The 23816-nt window shown below is 42.3% G+C and overlaps 1 protein-coding gene across 2 annotated transcripts in view; it reads right to left on the reverse strand.

Annotated features, from left to right (window-relative positions):
- The window catches only part of PCCA (propionyl-CoA carboxylase subunit alpha), a 476944-nt gene that overhangs the window by 382030 nt on the left and 71098 nt on the right, over positions 1 to 23816 (reverse strand). For both annotated transcript variants that reach the window (XM_075918750.1, XM_075918751.1), the window contains exons 5-6: positions 15140 to 15253; positions 13135 to 13188 (exon numbers count right to left, since the gene is read on the reverse strand). In XM_075918750.1, the coding sequence (XP_075774865.1) occupies positions 13135 to 13188; positions 15140 to 15253 (168 nt within the window). The remainder of the gene's footprint in view (positions 1 to 13134; positions 13189 to 15139; positions 15254 to 23816) is intronic.

The raw sequence follows: 23816 nt of genomic DNA on the forward strand, positions 1-23816 counted from the left end.
GAAGGAGAGGTGCAGTATAGATGTAGCCAAAGGATAACAAAGTTCAAGACATTATGTTTCAACCTTAAATACTATATTTGGGAGAACAATTAAAGGAAGATAAGGGTCAAAACAAGCAAGTGGTATGTCAAATTTTCCTTCCTTTATTTAAGCTCTGAGAAAATCTGCATATTGTGACTCAATATGATTATGCTAGCATGAAGGCGCCTATCACCACCACATATCACAAATTTGTCAAGACTAAGTCAAAGGCAGACTCCTTCAAACAAAATTAAATCCTCCCACTTGCTTACACAGTGTCATTAAATGTACACGACATAGTATACACACAAGGGGAAGTCTCTACTTCCTACCCCCAAAGCTTACATTGTAAAGCAGACAATTCTGAAGTTAGCTCTGTGGAAGCATAGGTCCATCTGCACTGAGCTCACTGGAGGTACAGGCTTCTAATTCTTATTGCAAAGGATGAGACAAAAGGAATGAATAGTTTGAGGTAATAGCTTTGTCTTTCCTAATAATAGTTTACAATCATGTGATTATGTCCATACATAATCTTGTTAAGGTTTTTTTTTTTAAAATTTAATTACACCAAGAATCTGAATACAGTTTTCAAAAGATTAAAAAAATGCCATTGGCTCCTTTGTCCTTTTCTCTGCCATGTTGTACAGTAATTACCAGAACAGCACTAAAACAAAAATAATTCATAAAAAAAACCTTCCGAATATTATATGAGTGAGATCTGTATCACAACACAAAAAAGTTTTCATACAAGATTTTCATCCAGATCTACTACCGTACATTACATGGCACAGGGGTCGGCAACCCCTAGCATGCGTGCCACAAACAGCACACGAGCCAATTTCCCATGGCATTCGTGGCTGGAGCTCAGCCCCATCCCTGCCACCCAAGCAGCCAGGAGCTCATGCTGCAGCTCCAGCCTCAGCCACGCAGCTGCAAACTCCAGCCTCCTGCTGGGGAGCCGGAGAGATACACACATGTCCCTGGGGCTGCCCCTGCCCTCCCCCCATTCCTGGCTACAGGCTTCTTGCTTCAGGAGGGGGTGGGACAGGGCCTGCTCTGCCAAACCAGAGCTGGGCGGCCAGTACACATGGTGCACAGCGATACAGGCAGCTCCCCGCAGGTTCTGGGGCCCCTTACCCAGAACCCCTCTGCAACCAGCAGAGCTGAAGTCAGCCCTGGGCAGCCCCAGGCTCTGCCTGCCCCAGCCCCGGAGTCACAGCCTGCCGGCAAAGGGTTGGTCCAGACAGGAAAGAGACACTGCTCCCCACACCTCTCTTCACTAGGGTTGCCAGGTGTCCAGTTTTGAATGAGACAGTCCAGTATTTGAGCTTTCTGTTCGGGAAACAAATTGAGAAAATATAAATGTCCGGTACTTTCTAAATAAGATACAACACAGATTGTGATGTAATGTCAAGTGTGTTTGGTATTTTTGTTGAAATCATCTGGCAACTCTACTCTTCACCCCAGCGCTGCTGCCCTGCCATTGAGCACGCTGAGGACACAGGGTTGCCAGAGCAGGAGGGGTGAAGGAGGATGCCGGGGCAGGATGGGAGGGGGAAGGGGTTGCAATGAGGGACATGGGGTGATGCAGGGGAATCAGGTTGAAGGAGCAGGATGGGAGGAGGGAGGAGCTGCACTGAGGAGCATGGGGAGATTCAAGGGAACAAGGCTGGAACAGAGGGAAGAAGTGAAGGGTGGGGGGATATAATTTTACTTTGCAGAAGCTGCACTTTTCTTTACTCCCCATTTCTTTGCCACCCTCCCCAACCAGCTATTTGGCTGCATTCTAACCCTTTGACTTTTTCTGCATTACTCCCTCCACCCCCTCCCACTCCCAGCCTCCCCTCTCGTACACCCACCCCACACTCTCTCCTGCTGCCAAACTCCCTTTCAGACCCTGCCCTCCTCACCCCATCCTGCATCCCTATCCCACTTGCTGGCAGTCCTGTCCCACACATTGAACCCTTCATTTCTGTTTCCACCCCAGAGCCTAAGGGTGTCCACAAAATCCACTAACTTTGGAATCCCAAAAAAGTAAATCTGGCCTAGGGGAAGCTCTGAACCTCAGTCCTCCCTACCCATTCCCCTCACCTTGTGGGGGTTGGAGTGCCAGAAGAGAAAGGTGGCCATATCATGAGGGTTGGGGTTTTTTTTGGCAGATATATTTTTTTTTTGCTTCTCACTTGTGTGGTCCAAAACTGATTTTTCTGTGAGTCAGTGACCCTCAACCCCCAAAAAAGTTTAAAGTTTTACTTTAAAATGAAGTTTGATGAACTAACATAAGTGTTTGATGACCAACCACTTCAGAAAGGTTGCTGATCCCTGAAATAGCACAAAATCCTATTAAATCCATACTATTTAGTTGCAAAGCCAAGCACTCAAAAATTAAGAAAATACTAAATTTAAAAATTGCATGTCTTCTCTTTGGAGCATCTATCCCATTCACCAAATGGAACAGTATTCCTGTGGAAAAAATAGAAGATGATCACACTGACTACCATGTTATATATGCAAAAGGGAACAGAATTAAGGTTGCACTGCAAATGTAAATCCAGAATTTCCTTATTTTCAATTGCAATCTAAATATTCTTTTAACATAGTTTTCATAGTGATTTCCTAGTTTTGTTTAGTTTAAGGTAAAAAAGAAGACACCATTATGTCAACTAACCCTACCCCATAATGCAGCAGCAGTGTTTGAACCTTGAATCGTCATTACTGCAGCACAGACTTGTGCCAATTGAGCTTCAGGACTAAAAAATTAGAGCCCAGGCAGGGTTGGAAGTGGAGCCAGTCCAGTGACTAAGGGGCTTGCATCCGAGATCTCACAGCCAGGGCCAGGAGCAGATCCCAGTGACAAGCAGTGGGGTAGGCGGCCAAGAGAGGAGCCGGTCATGAAGCTGGAGGCTCCCTAGGACTTCCTGGAAGCCGGCAGCAGAAGGGCCAGAATTAACTTCCCCTAGTCTGACAAACTCCCTTGTTCAGGACTGGTCAGGTTCCAAGGATGCCCGATCGTGGAAGACCAACTTGTATTGCCTAGTAACAGGAGAAGGCTGGTAATCCCAGTAAGGGAATGGATAGGCTGCTGGAGCAAGGTGCTGAATCCAGAGGATGGTGGAAGTAGCCCAGCCCGACACCTGTTCTCTCCTTCATTCATTAGGGGTATGTCTAGACTGCATCCCTCTGTCAACATTGCAAATGAGGCAGGGATTTAAATATCCCATGCCTAATTTGCATAAAAATGGCTACCATGTTTTGCCGACTCAGCACTTTGTCGGCAAAAAGCAGCAGTCTAGAGGGGGAACCTGTCGAGAAAGAAAGCCTTTTTCTACAGATCCCTTATGCCTCCTGCCAGGAGGTTTACAGGATCTGTCGAAAAAGGCTTTCTTTTTCTACAGATCCCCCTCTAGACTGCTGCTTTTGGCTGACAAAGTGCTGAGTCAGCAAAACATGGTGGCCATTTTAATGCAAATTAGGCACGGGATATTTAAATTCCTGCCTCATTTGCAATGTCGACCTGCCTATTCTGCATCCCTCTGCCGACAGAAGGATGCAGTCTAGACATACCCTCGGAGCTGAGGAAACTACTGCCTTATTCGTGCCCCCAGAGAAGAATGGGCCACTGAGACAACATGCAAGGTCTATGCTCGGAGTAAGGGAAACTAAAGGGGTTTTCTGGCTCAGTTCTCTCCACCTGCACTGATATAGCTGATCTGTTAACTCCCAGGCATTCACAGTGCAGTGTATAGGATAGTAGTCATGGTGCTGCTGCTGTTGCATGGTCCTGTCTCAGACTGTTTGTTCAGTTATTTTAGCAAGCTACCAAAGTTTTTCTGACAATGTCAGCAATGAAAGAGAAATGGCTATTTTAAAAAATGTATAACAGATCCATGGGTCAGAAAGAAGACTCTAGCAAGAGAGCTTTCCCCTGGCCAAATTTCAAAGGCTTGTTGCAAAAAATGCAGATGTTAGAACTTCTCAAAGAGATCAGAAGAACACTTTCCATTTAATACTGGAATTTTTATGTGACCTAAACATAGGGGGGTCTCCACAGTTCCCTCTATAACACAGACACAGATTTCAAGGGCATGAGAGTTAGGTGCCCAACAACTATTCATCAATTTTCACTTAAATTATACACCTCGCTGTCATGTGTGCCTTTGAAAACCTTTCCCATGTAAACATAGTAAAACATGCTCAAAATCCATTTTTATTAGGAAAGGAAATTTTACAATTCCATCTTTAGATTTCTGTCTATACAGGATGTTATTCAATTATTCCACCAGCAAAACTCAAGTTGATTACTTGTAGTTTATGCTTATAATTACAATTACAAGTAATGACCTATTTGTGCATTGAATTAAGTAGCCCCAGTTAATAAAACACTCTACATAAAGCATTAACAGAGTTACAGGCTGGAAATATCAAACCTGTGAAACAACATTAAAATGTAAAACAAGGTTCTCAGCTACCAAATACACTTGCTTGGCAATGTACATATCAGTTTTGTTTTTTGTTTAAGAAAATATAAGTACCCTGTGTACAGCAAACTTCAGTGTTATTTACCTCACCAATTTATTTAAAGTTACAAGATCATAAAAAAGTATTAATATCTGAGAAATAGACCTTAAATTTTTATTAAGAAATACAGAAAAAAAAATAACCACTACCTTTCTAAGTCATCAGAGGAAAATGGAATGGATAAACCTAGAGAGTTGACTAAGTGGACTTCGAGTAATGGGCTTTGATAGGATCCTTTCAAACACTACCTGAGATTTTCAGGTGTAAATAAATTTCACTTTTTTCAAAAGATTGTTAAATTAACAGTACTTTTTAAAAAAATCACAGCCCCATAGGCTTTATGAAAATTAGTTATGGATATGCAAAGCTCAAAGATACTTTATGTAAAACAGACCATGTAACATTTTTAAACTTACTATCTGCTGAATCTGTATATCCTATTTTTGCAAATATATCATTCTTGTATGTCAAGTTTGAAATATGAAGCGTGAATCTGTTTTTAGTTCTAAATGTGTTAATTAGTGATGCTTTAGGGCCTTAATAACTCAGTACTCAAATCAACAACCCATGAACAGTTTTACTTTTCCTGTTAACCCAAACTGTGGTTGGTCCTAGAAAGACATGTGATCGTGCCATGTGGTACTGGAACCCATCCTGAATCTGGTATTTTTCCATGGGGATGGAGAGAGAGAAAAAAGAGCTCCTACCCTGGGAGCAAGTCTATTTAAAGATGGAAAGCAATCAGGTTTTTATCTTCAGCTGGCTTTTTTAAATTGCCTTCCTACCCTATTGCCTTCCTATGTGTATGGGATACACATAAAGAGACCTGGAAACAAAGAACTGCAGCAAAAGGATGAAGGCAAAGCTGCTGGGCCCAGGTCAGAGAAAGATCAACTCTGGCCTGAGATAAGAACCGTTTAGGGTAAAAGCGCTTTTGCAGATCCAGACTAACACGGCTACCCCTCTGATGTTTGGGTAAGAATTTCAGATAACAAATTTCTTACTATTTTAGAATTAGCGGGCATCTTTTATTTATTTTAACTTAGTAACTTGCTTTGATGTGTCTGTTTTCACATACAACCACTTAAATCCAACTTTTTATACTTAATAAAAGCATTTGTTTTTCATCAAGCCCAGTGTAAATAACTGTTACCTGGGGAGGAAAGGAACCACTGTGCATCTCCCTCTTTCACTGATAAAGGGGGATGATATCATGAGCTTTCTCTATGTAAAACTTTTATACATAGTAAGACAGATTTATTTGGGGGTCCTTTTCGGGGGTGGGGTGTGCTGTCAAAGTCCTTATAACGAAATTCTCCCAGAACTGAGCTGGTTCAGTGTCTGTGTTACTCTGCTGCGAGGTGGCTACCTAAAATCTGTGCCTTGTCTGGGGAAAACCAAAGCTTCTGTCCCAGCAAGACATGGTGGTGGAGCACCCCAGAGAACAGGCTGGCAGGCTCCGTGGCTCCATCAGCACACTGGGTGACAATCCCAAGGGGGACTCCTGTGACCCAACTCATCAAACGTATGCTCCTTCATTTTATTTATTTGCTTCAGGGAATAAAAGAAATTAAGCAGGAAAAACAGGGGAAATAATCAAGCAAACAGATTATTTGACGAGCACATTATGATCACTGCAGATTACTTTTTTTCCTTTAAGAACTGTTAGCCACTATGTATTTTTCCATGAATCATTTTAGCTATAATGAACAAAAAAGCATGATTTTGTTCAAATCACACAATAGGATTACATGTGAAGTGACCTTTGATGTGTTAAAGACAAAGTTCTGCTTTCATTCATTGTTCTTAGACAGAAAAGTGAGTTTACAATGTTTAGTATATTTTTTTTTTACCTATGTAAAACTGTAGGACATGGTTTCTGATGCATATATACACCTGAGGATAAATGTTTATCATTACTGTTATGTATGAAGAGCAATCAATGAGAACAAAAAAAAAAAAATCCAACCTATGCTATTATATATTAATTAGGTCTGTCAAGTGACTAAAAAGGTTAATCACAATTAATCATAACATTTTAAAAATTAATCACCATGAATTCCTGCTTTAATCGCACTGTTAAACAGAATACCATTTAAATATTTCCATGTTTTCTACATTTTCAAATATATTGATTTAAATAACAATAAAGTATATACTGCTTACTCTGTACTTTATTACAAATATTATCACTGTAAAAAATATTTCAGTTCACTTTGTACAAGTACTATAGTGCAATCTCGATCATGAAAGTTGAACTTACAAATGTAGAATTCTTTGTTTGTTTTTAATGTAACTACACTCAAACACGGCGAGTTCTGTGGCACCTTATAGACTAACCGAAGTGTTGGAGCATAAGCTTTCATGGGCAAAGACCCACTTCGTCAGATGCATGTAGTGGAAATTTCCAGAGGCAGGTCACATGCAGGCCAGAATCAGGCTAGAGATGATGAGGTGGATCCAATCAGGGACGATAAGGCCCACTTCTAGTAGCTGATCTGGAGGTGTGAATTCCAAGAGAGGAGAAGCTGCTTTTGTAGTTAGCTAGCCATTCAGTCTCAGTTTAATCCTGAGTTGATTGTGTCAAACTTGAAGATGAACTGTAGCTCAGCAGTTTCTCTTTGAAGTCTGGTCCTGAAATTTTTTTGCTGCAGGATGGCTACCTTTAGATCTGCAATTGTGTGTCAGGAAGATTGAAGTGTTCCCCTACAGGTTTTTGTATGTTGCCATTCCTAATATCTGATTTGTGTCCATTGTTTCTTTTACGTAGGGACTGTCCAGTTTGGCCGATGTATATAGCAGAGGGGCATTGTTGGCACATGATGACATATATTACATTAGTAGATGTGCAGGAGAATGAACCAGTGACAGTATGACTGATCTAGTTAGGTCCTGTGATGGTGTTGCTGGTGTATATATGTGGGCAGAGTTGGCACCAAGGTTTGTTGCATGGATTGCTTCCTGAGTTAAGAGTTATTATGGTGCAGTGTATAGCTGCTGGTGAGAATATGCTTCAGGTTGGCGGGTTGTCTGTGGGCGAGGACTGGCCTGCCTCCCAAGGCCTGCTGTGAGAGTGAGGGATCATTGTCCAGGATGGGTTGTAGATCACTAATGATGCGTTGAAGAGGTTTTAGCTGAGGACTGTAGGTGATGGCCAGTCATGTTTTGTTGGTTTCTTTCTTGGGCTTGTCCCGTAGCAGGAGACTTCTGGGTACACGTCTGGCTCTGTTCATCTGTCTCCTCACTTCCTCGTGTGGGTATTGTAGTTTACAGAATGCTTGTTGTAGATGTAGGTCTCTGTCTGAGGGGTTGGAGCATATGTGGTTGTACCTCAGTGCTTGGCTGTAAACAATGGGCCGTGTGGTGTGTCCGGGATGGAAGCTGGAGGCATGCAGGTAAGCATAGCGGTCGGTAGGTTTTCGGTATAAGGTGGTGTTTATGTGATCGTCACTTATTTGCACCGTGGTGTCCAGGAAATGGACTTCCCGTGTAGACTGGTCCATGCTGAAGTTGATGGTGGGGTGGAAGCTGGAAGCTTATGCTCCAACACTTCAGTTAGTCTAGAAGGTGCCACAGGACTCCTCACCGCTTTTGCAGATTCAGACTAACACGGCTACCCCTCTGATACTTAACACCATGCAATACACTCAAAAATAAATCTAAAACTTTAGACCAGGAGTGAGGAACTTGGATGGGAGGCAGAGAGAGGAATGGGCTGGTACAGGATGGAGAGATCTGGGTACAAGGAAGGGTGCAGAAGTGGGCTAGGGTTGGGGTGCAAGGTGGGGATCTAGGGCACCTATCTGGCATAGCTCTCAAGAGGAGCCCAGGTGTATTTGCATGATTCTGCACACTGCAGAAAAGTGCTCCCTACAGGCAGGTAATCACAGCTAATGGGAGCTACAGGGGGAGAGGGGAGAACAGTCCCTACTGGTAGTGCTTCCCCTGCAGTACGCAGAGCTACTTCTTCCCCCTTCCCAGGGAGAGTCTGGCTCGGGGCTGAGCCCTGGCTCAGATGGAAGAAGAGGGGACAAGCCTCACAGGGCGAATCAAGGCCAGCCAAGGGTTCCCTACCCCTGCTTTAGACCCTACAAATCCACTCAGTCCTCACTATGGATATGTATTTTACCTCAGGATTTTAGCGGTCAGCAGAGAAGTCAATTGTATGGATGTGAAAGGTTAACTAGTAAGCCATCACACTTAATGGTGATGCTTACTGGTTCCAGTTAACTGGTGGGGACTGCAGCAACTCCCCGCCTGCCAAGGGCAGGGGGCTGCTCCAGCCCCATGTGGGGCCTGTCATGGACAGGGACTGCTCTGGACGTGGGTGGGCCTGGGCTCCCCACAGGTGTCTCAGCAGGTCAGAGGGCCAGTCCAGCCCTCCACCCCCCATGCCCATGACCCCTTTAATCAATAACCAATTTGACTAGGGATGTAAAATCCAGTTTATTGTGCAGGAGGCTCTTTTCCCCCTACTGCTGCTGGGTTAGCCTTTATTATGTATACTATTTTGTATAGGTCTCCTTTAGCAGCGCCTTGGCTTATTCAAGAAGTTTTTTTGTTGTTTTCTTAAATTTCACAGCCAGTATTCTGGGGATGGGAAAGGTGTTGTGCAGAAGGGGGAATTCTTGTGCTTCTCCTGAGCTCACCATCTGTTTGAAGAGGAAGACAGTTTCATCTTAGAATTCTGTGTTTAGGGATCATGAACAAACGTGCAAGGAAAGAGTCCAAGAGAGCTAGGGGTGACAAGGCAGATGGGTGAGGAGAGGCTGTTGCAGGAAGGCTGAGCTCACTGTTCTCTATAGGGTACCTTGTGAGCAAGGGGATGGCTGGGGACAATAGGGCATGGTAGTGTCAAGTTCTCTCCTCTGCTGGAGCTAGGATGAGAGCCACTTCCTCTTCTCTCCTCCTCTCTTCCTGCCCTCTGGAGGAGTTTTGTGTTACTGTGTCTGCACTTGAAAGGGAATCCTCTGAACTGGCATTCATGCTAAAATTCGACACCCTCCGCACCGGACTTAATAAAGACCCCAACTATCTTACACATTACAAAGATAGCTTCCCCAATTATCACCTCTAATACTATTAACTCTCAGACATTTCCCCTTCCCCACCTCTAATATCATTAACTCACTGGCATTCACCTTCCCCCCCCCCCCATTCCCCTTCTGTTCTGTAATGTGATTTGTCCTTTTCATGTGTGTTCATTTTTTTTAAATTGTATCCTTTGGTATATATGGTTGTGACTGTTTTCTTCCATTATTTGATCTGAGGAAGTGGGTCTGGCCCACGAAAGCTCATCATCTAATAAACCATCTTGTTAGTCTTTAAAGTGCTACATTGTCCTGCATTTTGCTTCAGCTACCCCAGACTAACACGGCTACATCTCTACCACTGTGCCTGGTATGACACTGTCAGGACTCTCTGCAGCCAATGCCTCCCTCCTCATCCAGAGATATATGATTAATGCTATTAAAAAAAAAACAACATACCAATTGCAGTTAATGCCTGCAATTATTTGATAGTTCTAGTATTAATTCAGGACAGTTGTGATTGATAGGAATGAAGAGAAATGTATGAGTTTTCAATCTCTAGCCTAAATACATGCATCAGAAATACCAACAGTGTTCATTAAGAAAAACAAGGAATCTCAGAGCATAAGTTTGCACCCAATGAGACCAAGATTGGGGCTTAAGTACAACTTTTATGTAGAGCATTTTTTAAAAGTAAAAATTAATGAAAAGCACTATACATCATATTCTGGTTTTATATACCAATAGAGTGAGCAAATGTGTGAAATAAACAATTTAAACATTTTAATTCTTTCACGCCAGCCAGACCTGATTATATTTCTAGATACCATCTTAACACCATCTCTAGATATCAGGGAGGAGGCGGCAGAGGAAATCCCCTTTGCTTCATTCTACTTAACCCTGCCAAAAGACCATTTCAGATTGTCACCCAAACTGTAATCCACACCACCAAATAACCACCAGATTACTAGAAAACGTGCCCAGTTATTATCCCAGTTTGGGATAAAAACTATCAAATTTCAAAGTTTGGCAGCAAAATATATGACATAATAGTTATACAACATGAGCAAATACTTTTGTTTCTTCTTTTATTTTTCAGAAACAGACAACTAAAACTAGCTATCATGCTATCATAATCTAGTGATAACAGAATTTAGTTAAAATTAAACACAACATTAGTAAAAGGAGACAGTTTGAGGTCTGGCCAAGATACTATTCTTCATACAGTAAGAGCAATTAGAATGATAAAAACTGTTTGCTGTACAAATTTAAAATTTAAGACATTTTACTAGATTTGGGAGGCAAACCAGTAAGGTACCACGTTGCCACAACTCCTTCCAACTTCAGTAGAAGGAAAGGAGTTTGACAGCTTTCAGGATGCATTTGACAACATGCAGAATCTGGACTCTTGTTTATCGGTCTGCTTTTTACAGCACGATGATTAGGGATAGCAAAGGTTCTGTATTCTATTTTCAAATAAAATTTTCTTACTGGGGGATGGCATCCATTAAAACTGAATGGCAAGGACAACTAAGCCCCCACTTCCACCCCCAATCTTATCACTGGAATCCAGAACAAAAAGGAGCACAAAGAAGGAAAATCAAGGACTATTTATCAATATCATCTGTAAAGTCACAAATCTTTTCTTCGTTCTTGTATTTTCCTTTATGCCCATGCTTCCAACGTAAATAATAGGGGACAAATACTCTTAACTTCTCATTTCAAAATGGTAACAAATATTCCTTAGCACTTAAAATATACGAGCTCTAAAAGAGTCACACTTTTCAACTAACATGCAATAAATTACATGGTAGGAGCGGTGATGGTTCTCAGGATATCCAGAACTGAGAGTAACCTTGTCACTTCCTCTTGCTGGAGGTAGGGGAGTTTTGCTTGTGGTAGGTAGGAGTTAGGTCCCTAAAACCATCAGCGTGTGAGTAGCAAAGGCACTGCTCTGGGCTATGTCAGCCTTGCTTTTACCTTGCAAAATAAGGAGAGGCACATCCCAACCCACAAAGTCCCTTGAGGTATTCTCATGTGATATGTAGCCCCCTGAGAGGGGATGCTCTCAGAAATTCCCAAACCTTGACTCCTAAAAGACCATGGTACCCCTGTTTAACAGTTTTATCTTAAGTTATCGCTACTATATAATGCACAGAACTTATGAACTACTATAATACAAAAGTAGATTTATTTATAAAAGAACAGACTCACTAGAAATGTGAGTGATGAAAAGAAATTATTAAAATACAAAACAAAAATATAAAATGTGAACTAAGGCTTACACTTATTAATAGTTACCTTTCCTGTTTAATAAAGTAGTTTTCTCTCCAAAGGTTCAGTATGTAGGAGAGCTGGCTAGTTTCTCAGGAACCAAGATCCAATTTTTATGAAAAAATCCCCACTCAACAAGATGTCTCCTCAGCAAATGGATGCAATGTCCTTCTCCACAGATACAGAGCATCTGTCTTCTGTCTTTATTTCTAGTCAGGGCAATCCCCTGTCATAATGTTCTCTTTTCACCTCCAAGTAATGTTTACAGTTTACCTTTGATGGTTTCCAATGACTTTTCTGTGTTGTATTGCTCAATTGTCTACTATTGCAACACTAAATAAACAGCTAGCCAGGATGTCCACTCCCTCCTTCTTGAACTGGCCAGCACAGAGACACAGGGTTCCCCTGATAACTCAATTCCACAATAAAAGCATAATGCCTAGTTTAAAATATAGTTACATTATTTCTAATAGCATACGTACATGCATTGCATAATGATAAGCTATATATTAGGAGTAGTGATTTTTTCAAGATTGAGAAAAGAGTAGCTTGTAAAGAACAGGCAAGCTTTTGCCCCATTGGCTCTAGTGGTCCTCTGGGTCACAGGACACAAAAACACTTTTCTACTGAAAGTTGAGAAGCAGACTACAGTAAAACTGTCAGATCCCACACCACTAGAAACAATGGAGGATTTATCATTATCTTCAATGGGTGCAAAATCAAGCTATTGGTGCTGAATTTGGTTCTTTCATTCTAAGCCCAATCATACAAATCACTTATGCAAATAAATACCAAATAAAGGTATCTGCAAGACTAAATCTTTGGGGTTCAATCATTAAAATAAATTAAATAAATTCAGTCAGCATTTGTAGTATGAAAACATAGTTAACGACATGTGAATATGCATACTTTTCAGTACGTGCTAAAATTCAAATTTGTAATGGAAAAATCCTTTCAACACCCTTGTTCTCCATTCCCCAGAATGCAAAAATCCAGAGATACCATTAAAATGCATTCTCTCTACCCCCCAAAAGCCACAAAATCCCTTTATTGTAACAACCTTTAAACGTGATATGAATTGGTATTTTGATATTTCAAGTACGTTCAATCACAATCTCACTCTTCATGTTAGAGAACTGTTCTGGAATACATTCAGTTTAATCTCCACATATGCTGCAACAATCATGTTTTCAGTCTAAGACACTGGTTCCCAATGGATCTACTACACTTTCCCATGCCAGTGCTTTGTAAAAGATTCATGGGGGGCGAGGAGGAGAGGGGAACACCTTACCAGACGCCTGGCAAATTCTTTGTTTTCTGAAAGAAATCCATACCCTGGGTGGACCTTTGGAAAAAAAAAAAAAAAAAGCCAGGAGGAGTTTTAAAATTTAAGATTTCAAAGACTAGAAAGCAATACACAGTTAGACATTTGTCAAGATGAGGCATTTGTCTCAGCGATTATTATTTAAATTAGCATAACGTTTCAAGACTGTTTGTCCTCAGTCTAGGTTAAGTGATTTGGAGCTCCCAAATCACATCTGCTAACATGCATTGACTGAACCAGCTTTTCTGCAGGAAGCACCTCTTGTCAATGATAGAAGAGAGGCACTGTCTCCATAGGTACAGAGATGATCTTTTTTGTTTGTTTTTCTTTGGCACGCTTCTCCTATTACATATACCTCCATGGGTGCGTCTACACAGCACCCGACACTCGAAGTAATAGCTTATTATTAATAGTAGCTTATTTCAAGTCTATTTCAAAATCGCTTATTTTGTCATTTCGTGCGGTCTATACAGCACCAAATTTTGAAATTCAGCTCTATTTTGAGCCATTCCTTATTCCTCGTACAATGGGTTTACAGGGATGGCAAAACAGCACGACCACAATATTTCGCAATAGCAAATGCATTCAAAAGACGCAGGGTAGCTATTTCGGGATACCTCTGGCGTCCCGAAATAACTTTGCTCTGTAGACATACCCCATGTGTATACTCAACCACACCCTTTTTAGTCCTCTCCAACAATCCCCCCCCCCCCATCTTGTATTCTCTCCCAGAATTATTCTAGCATACGATGTTAACAGTAGTTGAAGTGCTTCAGAGGGACAGCAGAGTTAGTCTGTAACTGGAAAAACTTAAACAACAAATAGTCTTGCAGCGCTTTAGAGACTAACAAAACATGTAGATGGTATCATGAGTTTTCATGGACACAACCCTGCCATTAGAAATTCTTCCACCTCTAATGCAGCTAGATCTGCTAGTGATCAATGGGATAATGCACTCTGCTTTTTCTGCAGGGATAAAAGTAGTATGTCCTCAGATCAAAATTATGCATCTCAACATGCTATCCCCATTCTAGTACAAATTTTGCAAAATTATACAAAAACAGCACTGTTTTTAATTTTACATAAACAGTCAACTAAAGAAACCTTCTTAAAGACTAAAGATTAAAGAATAAACTACTTTTATCTGCATTGTGTCTTGAACAGTGTGGGCATCAGAACTCCTTGTAAATTCAGTTTCAAGGGGTTTTTGTTTTGTTTTGCAAGCACCATTTGAAACACATTTATTTCAAAAGAAATGATAATGCTAACTGAGCCACTCCAGGGTAATTACTGGTGTTGACTGACTCCATCCATCAAATTTTATTTAAAGATGTTTTTGTACATAATGCATTTAATTCACTACATACCACAGCAAAAAGCATTATTCCAATCAGTTATATGTATATTTGTTTTTTCAAATATAATCTCTATTAAACTTTGGATCTCTGGCCTATGGGGATGCGGGAGACACAATAGCAGCCGTATTTACCCGTCTATGCTAATGTGCATTTTGTCAACATTATCAAACAACAAAAATAATTACTGAATGCACCATTTACCTTTCTGCAAGTGTAATTATGTGTGTAATTTTTAAAATGATTAAAATTGAATTTAAACAAAAGCCTTTTTGGACACACTTTATAAAAACACTGAAAAAGTGTTATGGCATGGAAAGGGTTAGCGCTCAAAACTAATTGGTTTTTTTCTCCCCAAGCAAATTTGGGAATGAACTGAAGCTGCTCCCTGGTGTGAAAGCTGAATCCAGCAGCCACCTGCAGGATCAGCGACCAGCACTGCCAGATGCTACAAAGCCTTTGATTTCCAGTAGCGATTTCGGCCACATTTAACTCATGTGACATGAACTAACTGGAATAGCATATTCAATCACTTTTTTTTTTTTTTAATACAAACTCTGGTTTTTCAGCTTTCTATATATGAAACAGCTGCAGCAGATAGACTCATTCAGACTCACAGCTTGGGCCCTGGTTTCCTTAATGGCTTCCATGATGGCATCCATGTTGAGGTAGCTTTTGCTGGTGGGAGCTGGGCCAACACAGACAGCCTCATCCGCCATTTTCACATGAACCTGAAGAGACAAAATTCTGCATTAACAGATGCTCCCAGAAAATATAATTACCACAACACTGAAATATGCACACAAAACTGATTGTTTCAAAGATAATTAACATACACTACGAAAATGTGCACTGAAATTAAACAACAATGTACAGGAACTCAAAATAACATTAAATCACATTTTATTTGCTCCAAGCTTAAGACACTATCAAAATGTTCTATTATTTCAATACATACTTTTATTTAATCACATACAAATAATGACAAATATAATTTCAGCTTCCTGTACTGATAATCTATATGTAAATTCACAGCCTAAAACTACTTTGTTACATGTAACCAGGGTAGCCTAATATCTTAATACTTAACAACAAACATTCATGGCCAGTTCTAAGCAGGCTCCCCAGGAAGTTGGGGATAATTAGAGTGAATTGAATGAAGGGATGCAGTGAGTGTCCCTGCACAGCATCAGGTCAGCACCATGCACAAATTAAAGCCTATGACTAAAGAGTTCAATATCACTACACGTGAACCAGAAAATCTTGAAAATTATTTAAGCAGGCTCATTTTTTATTCCTGATCCATTGTATCCTCCTTCACTTGTGCAATTGTCAAATACATTTTAAGTCAAATCTTAACATAAAAAGTCTAATAAAGTTTTCCCCACATTTTATATGAACAATTAAAGAGAAATGTTTTGGAGAAATTTAAATGGAACATTTGCATAACACACTTAGGTTGTTTTCAGTTAGTTGGGAGAGAGAGGAGAGAATCTTTGCATTGATTTGGGAATGCTAAGGTGATTTTTATCTACATATTTCTGTTTTTAAAAATACATAATTTGATAAAAGAAAAATGTTTAATTGCAATTTGCAAAATTGTTAAAAGATTATTTTTTTAAAGCCAATGTCTATGTTAATATATCAGTTTTTGCCCTCCAGCATTCATACAAATCACTTGAAGGCTTGTTCGTTAGTTTATTCCAATATTTTAAAAATGCCATAGAAGTTGGACACTTGCATGAAACTACATGAAAATAAGTAGAACAATTTTCAGTTCTTTGATTTTTCTTCTTTTAGGAGTCTTACTCCAACAGCATAATAATTTTCTATTTTTTTTTTAAAGTATGAAGCTGTCAATTCATATGGTTATATATAAAAACAGAGTTTTGATTTTTCTATAATGTGACCTCTTGCATACTAAAGGATTATTTAAGGAAAAAGAAGGTAGAGAAATGCACATATATAGAAAATGACAAAAGAGGCAGCAAAAATGTTTAATGGCACAATGGTTTGCTTGAGAAGGAAACATTCAAGAAGAGGTGGTCAAAATATTTCTAGTAGAAGCACAATGCCCTGATACTTTAGAGGAGCCTATTCTGAACCCAAGTTTTGTTTCTCATTTGTTGTTAGGCTATTTTGAGAATTAAACCCTAACACCTCCAGATTCAGCAAGGTGTTTAAATTCATGCTTAATTTTAAGATAATGTTTTATCCCATTGTAATTGGTAGGACTACTCATGTGCTCAAAATGAGGCATGTATTTAAGTACTTCCCTGAATCAGGATCTATGAATGCACATTACTTTTTGGAATATCTAATCTACCACATGTGAACTCTCACAGCTTTTACTATGCAGCTATTCCAACTATACCCAAGTCTTTACGCAGGAGATTTTAATAATGTCTGTTTGAAAACACACAAAACAATTCTTAGATTGCCAAGAGATTGCCAAAATTAACCTAGACATTAGCTTTCATTAAGCACTAAAAGCAAGAATATTCTAAGGCCAAAACTTGCATGCATCCTTATAGACTGTCAGGCAGGAAGGTACCTTAATAGATCATCTAATCTAGTCTCCTACACCGGGCTAAGTGTTAATAATCCTCATGACAGTTGTTTTTCTAACCTGTTCTCAAAATATCTAATGATAGAGATCCCACAGCCTCCCTTGGTAGTTTGTTCCCATGTTTAACTACTATTATAGTTAGTAAGCTTTTACTAATGTCTACTCTTAATACATATTGCTGAAATGTAAGCCCATTATTTCTTGTCCTATCTTCAGTGGTTGAGGAAAACAATATCATTGTTCTCTTTATAACAACTTTTTACATATCTGAAGACTTATTATATGCCCCCTCAGTCTTCCCTTCTATTTTCCAGATGAAATAAACCCAATTTTTTTTTTACTCTTTCCTCATAGGTAAGACTAAAATTGTCACGAATGCTTTTAGTAAGAGTTACAGACAGGTCACAGACAAAGAAAAATTCATGGAAGCTGTGACCTATCTGTGACTTTTACGAAAAGCATCAGTGACAAAATGAGCATTGTATGTCCTTACACCACCTGAAATAGGGCAGCTGCACAGGAAGTAGGAGCCGCCTGCAGTAGTTGGAAGCTGTGAATTACACCTGCCGTCCATACCTCCAGGGGTCTGCAGCAACGAAGAGCTCAGGGCAGTCCCCGGTGGAGGCTAGAAGCTCAGAATGTTACCCTGGAAGCTGCAGGGGCCACGAGAGGCAGTGGGGGCATCCAGTAGCTCTCATAAACCGAAGTCACAGAGATCGCTGGAAATCACAGAGTCCATAACTTTTGGGACCTCTGTGACTAAATTGTAGCTTTAGTCATAGATCATGTTTTCTAGACCTTTAGTCATTTTTGTTCCTCTGCTCTGTACTGGTTCCAATTTGTCCACATCTTTTCCAATGTGTGGTGCCTAATACTGGACATATTGCTGTAGTTGCAGCCTGATCTATACTGAATAGAGTGGATAAATTACTTCTTGCATCTTCCTTCCTTCTTGCTAATATATCTCAGAATTATGTTTGCTTCCTTTGCAATAGTACTATATTGTTGATTTTATATTTATTTTGTGATCCACTATAACCTCTAGATCTTTTTTCTGCAATATTCCTTTCAGGCAGTCATTTCCATTTTGTATCTGTGCAATTGATTATTTCTTCCTAAGATTAGTATTTCGCATTTGTCCTTACTGAACTTCAGTCTACAGGCAGTCTCCGGGTTACGTACAAGATAGGGACTGTAGGTTTGTTCTTAAGTTGAATCTGTATGTAAGTCGGAACTGGCGTCCAGATTCAGCCGCTGCTGAAACTGATCAGTTTCAACAGCGGCTGAATCTGGACTCCAGTTCTGACTTACATACAGATTCAACTTAAGAACCCCAGGCATCCCCAAGTCAGCTGCTGCTGAAACTGATCAGCGGCTGATTCCAGGAAGCCCAGGGCAGGGGCTTCCTGTAGTCAGCCACTGGTCAGTTTCAGCAGCGGCTGACTTGGGGACGCCTGGGGCAGAGCAGCTGGGGTGCTGCTGGGTTGGTTCAGTAGCGCCCAGAGTGGCGCTACGGGACCAACCGGCAGCGCCCCAGCTGCTGTACCACAGGCGTCCGGAGCAAAGCCGCGGATCACAGGGGCAGCGGGACAGCCCAGACGAGCCGTGGCTGTCCTGCTGCCCTCAGGCTCCATAGCTTTGCTCTGCTTTGCTCCCCGTCCCCCTGGTCTGCGGACCAGGGGGACGGGGAGCAAAGCAGAGCAAAGCCGCGGAGCACGTGTTCCGCAGCTTTGCTTCCTCTCCCTGGTCTGCTGGAGACCAGGGAGAGGGAGGGCCCCGTTCGTAACTGCGGATCCGACATAAGTCGGATCCACATAACTCGGGGACTGCCTGTATTTATTTATGACTATTTCCCCAGTTTGTCAAGATGTACAAGCTTAAAACTTCAAGTTCATGAGTAATGTTACTGACTTTAACCGGACTGCTCAGGTGAGTGAAGCTAAGCAGGTAAATGTTGGTAGCATTGGAGCCTTCATTAAAAAAGCACAATAGTAAATAATCAAAAAGTTAGACAACCATTTTTGAATACCAAAAGAAACACACAAAAGCAATACAGACACTCAAAACACATAAATGCATCTATTTCACAATACTGGTAATAGAATCAAAAGTGACATTTTTGTGTTTGTCTTTTCTTCTCTTCTTTATACTTCTCTTCCCCTTTTTTGTGCTATCTCTGATCCCTTAGCATACCCTGTCCTCTTCCTTTTCCCTTCCTCCCCCTGTTTCCTGGTTGTTTCCCTTCTCTCTCAATCTTCTCTTAATTGCTGGCATGTGGCACTCACTTCATAGCTGAGAATCAATTCAGTCCTTCCCCTCCTTTGCTTAACCACATGTGTAGGCACACCAAAAAAGTAGAATTAACAACATCCTTTTATCAGACTTACTTTGCCTGTTCTGCTCTGGAATGGCACACAGAGACTCTCGGCATGCCAAGCCAAAAAGCTTTTCATGCCACCTTCTGTCATCAATGTTGGCAGTTGTTGACTTTAATGGCAGCCTCTTGAAACACTAAAGGAATCTGGCACGGGTATGAATCTTTTGTGTATCGGATTATTTACTGGCTCTAGTCAAACTTTTAGGACCAATTTCATACTAGCATTCATGTGTCATGATTCTGTTACACTAACACCTATTAGAACTGTCATATTACTTATGTAACACATAGGGTCCTGATGAGTACAGTACGTTCATGTACTGTACCATAAATAAAATTACATAACTGTCAGCAAGTAACATTGGAATAAGATAGCAATAACTAAACCATATATAGTACACTACCCAGAATTATGGGTCGCTATTACAAAGCCATTATTTCAATCTATATTACAATAGCACCTTCAAGTTATCTCACAATAAGCAGATATACATAGCAACACTGTAAAATTCCCTTCTCTGAAGAGACCATAAAAATCTATATGCAAATTTTCTACATTTCATGAAAAAATTCCAATACATTTCTCTTCATAAGCATTGTGAATTTCAGGGGTGTCCTCTGAAATTCAAGTTGCATTAGCTGTCCAGTTATAAATGCCTATAATGAGCAGGCCTTGACAAATGCACTTGCCCGCTCGCCCGTGGCGAGTAGATTTTATCAGCTGGCGAGTGCAGGGGTGGATTGGCCCGGTGGGCCGTTGTGAGGGGCTGCTCAAAGCCCGCACTACGAGCGGTGCCAGCCCCATCCGATCCGCTGGCCGGGCGGAGGAGTGGAGCGCCGCCGGGAAGGGGGAAGCGCGGTGATTCTCAGCGCCAGGCTGCCTGTGTGCAGCTCCAGCGCGAGGAGGCGGGGCACAAGCGAGAGGGCGGGACGCTGGCAGATGCCAGTGTGACATGGCCCCGCCGATTTTAAAGGGCCGCGGCAGCTCGGCCCTGGCTGCGTCGCCCCAGGAGCTGGCTGCGGCACAGCCAGGCCCTGCCCTGCCGGCTCCAGTCCTGCCATGGACCCAACCCCCTCGCCAGTGAGAGACCACTCCTGGCCAACCACCTGGCTCACTGCACCCATCCCGCATCCCTTTGTCTCAGTCCTGCCCGTTCCCCACGCCACCCCTGCTTCCCTGTACCCCGGATCCCCTGCTCTCCCTCTTCCCTGCGACTCTGGTTCTGCGCCGCCCTTGCACTCTGCACCCCTCCAATCCCTGCCCCCCCAGCTCTGTGCTGCACATTCCCTGCACTGCCCCTAGACCCCGATCCCTCTGCCCCTCCCGTTCCCCACGTCCCATTCCCCATGCCTCCACCGCACCCTGCACCCCTCTGGCTCTGTGCCTCCCGTTCCTGCGCCACCCCTGTACCCCTCTCCACTGTTCCCTTCACCCCTCTGGGTCTCTGCACCCTGTTTCCCCTGTGGGTCGGAAGAGAGGGGTGCCTGTCCATAGAGAGGGGCTGGACAGGGCAGGCAAACGGCTGCTGTGATACAGCAGCTAATGAAAGGAGGAGTTCACTTGAAGCGCCTTTACCTTTATGGGAAAAAACAAATGAAAATGCTATTTGCTATTTATAGGGCTAAAATGCTAGGACAAAAATGAAAACAAACAAGCAAAACCCATTGCAAAATGCAAACGTGTAAAAGAAAACAAAAGGGGGGAGGCGGCCAAAAATGTTTGGCTTGGGGCAGCAAAAAACTTAGAGGGGAAGGGACTGGGCTGGACTGAACTGTGTGGAGGGGAGGGGGAAAATATGGGGAAGGAGCTTGTGCTAAGGGGAAGGGAGGGGAGGAGGTCAGGAGAAGAAGAAAGGGGAACACACCGAGGGACAGCGGTGCAGGAGAGACAAATGCCAGGGGACCAAGTGCAGACAATGAGGTAAAGGGCAGGAGGGGAGGTGTCAGTGGGAGGGGAGACAGGGTGATGCTGGGAGAGGAGAGAGTAAGGGCACTGGGGGCTAGAGGGGGGAGGGGGAGGTGCTGGCAGAAGGCTAGAAAGAAGGGGTGGGCATGAGGAAGGTGGGGATGGAGCAAGTCATGTGTGAGGGCACAGGGGCATGAGGGGAACGGGGGCAGAGGGCGGTGAGGGGGTGGGTATCAGGGGAAAAGAGAGTAAAGGGGGCAGTGGCAGTGAGAGAAGGGGGGGCACAAGGAGGGTGCAGGTGCTAGGAGATTCTGGGGGTGAAGCAGAAAGGCAGACACCTGCAGGGGAGGGACCAGCACCAGAGGAGAGAGGCAGGACAGGTGTGTAGAGGGAGGTGTTAGGAGAGGGGATGAGGAGGGGTAGCTCACATGATCAGAGTGGGGCTACTGGAGGAGTGGGCACAGGGGGGAGAGAAGGGCTGGTGGAGGGGGGCAGGTCTCAGGAAGGCTGAGGGCAGTGAGAAGGGCAGGAGTCAGGACAACAGGGGAGGGTGAGGGGTTGGGGGGCAGCAGGCACCAGGGGAGCTGATGGAGCAAGGGGAGGAGACATGGCAGCAGAGGGAAAAGGTAGAGGTTAATGAGTTATTTATTAATAACTTGGGTGATATTTATTAATAACGTATTAGTAATTACTGTTCTTATTCTTATTAGCAATTTATGCTATTAAAAAAAAACACTTTTTTGGGGGGGACGGTGGCGAGTCCCTTTTTTGTCTGGCGAGTAGGGTTTTCCAGAATTTGTCAAGCCCTGATAATGAGTATGTGGTTTTTTAACTTTAGTCATAACAACTTACGGTTAAACTCCACAAGGGAGTAATTATTTCCCTTTATTTACTTCCAAATGAAAAAAAACCTGGTTCTTAAACAACTTCTGAACCTGCTTGGACTTCATTTCTCTACATGGATGTTTTTGAGGTACATGAGTTTCTGCTCTAAATTAACAATACTGCGTGATCCTCCCTTCAAAGAAATGAGTGGGGGGAGGAGGGGAAACCTGAACACGAGTCTTCAGCAAGTCTTGTCTTATACCTACATACAGGTTGCTGATAATCTCCAAAACTAATACATCTAGAACACATTTTAAAATGACTAGATATCTCATGTCATGACTGACAAAAGACAAAGTTTCTTTGAAAGGGGAGTGAAAAAGGATCTACCAAAACATGATATCACACACATCTTCCAGCTAACTCACATTTAAAGGCAAAATTTAGCAATCCATGACACTATGTGGGTTTGGTGTACTCTTGTGTGGGAATCCAAAAATCAATCAACAGATTATACTCATATATGCATTATTTTTTCCTCAATTCCCACATTTAAAACCAATACATCATAGGAAATATTCTATATTTAGTTAGTGGTTCAACCATATAGAAGTTAGAATAATTCTGCCTAAATAATCTATTTAAATGTTTTTCAATTAACTATTCAAGAAACATCCAAATAGAAAATACTTATACAAATTCTGAGAGAAGACTATCACTGTGACATGCAGCGTATTTCACAATGTAAGAAAAGGCAGATTATGGTGGAGGTTTTTCAAAGCACGCCATCTGAACTATGCCATGTCACATCCAAAAATGCAGTTTGTGAGACATGCCCCATCACAACATGAAAGAGTGGGAAAAATGGATCTTATGAAAGTTTCCCATGGCCATACATTGATCTCTGGAACTCTGACCTTGACACAACTCCAGTTGAATTACCATCCTGCAAAAAAAGAAGTTACTCACCCTGTGAAGTAATGATTGTTCTTCGAGATGTGCCCCGTGGGTGCTCCACTCTAGGTGTCGGATCCCATCCCGGCGCCGCGGCTCGGAGACTTTTCATAGCCGTACTCCGCCGGCTCGCGCATGCGTGGTTCCCCAGGATAGCGTTTGCGCCTTTGATCAGCCGTGCGCGAGCCGGCAACCGTCAGTTCCTCTCATCCGCTCGTCTGAAAAGAAACATTAAAAGAAAAATTTCCGGAGCGGGGAGGAAGGGCGGGTTGTGGAGCACCCACGGGGCACATCTCGAAGAACAATCATTACTTCACAGGGTGAGCAACTTCTTTTTCTTCTTCAAGTGGCCCCGTGGGTGCTCCACTCTAGGTGACTCCGGAGCAGTACACAGAACAGAATTAAAGCGCTCCGGAATCAAGACTACCAGCATGATTAAGTACTGCTGTAGCCACAGAAAAATCTGAAGTAAACTGATCAACTATAGCGTAGTGCTTCACAAAAGTCGCATACGAAGACCATGTTGCTGCTCTGCAAATGTCGCAAAAGGACACTCCACTGAGAAAGGCCGTAGTAGCAGCAACTGCCCTAGTTGAATGAGCTTTGGGGCGAGAGGGGAGAGGCTTCCCTCGCAGTGAATGACACATGGATATACACAAAGCT

This window comes from Pelodiscus sinensis, chromosome 1, assembly GCF_049634645.1.
Source record: "Pelodiscus sinensis isolate JC-2024 chromosome 1, ASM4963464v1, whole genome shotgun sequence".
Lineage (NCBI taxonomy): Eukaryota > Metazoa > Chordata > Testudines > Trionychidae > Pelodiscus > Pelodiscus sinensis.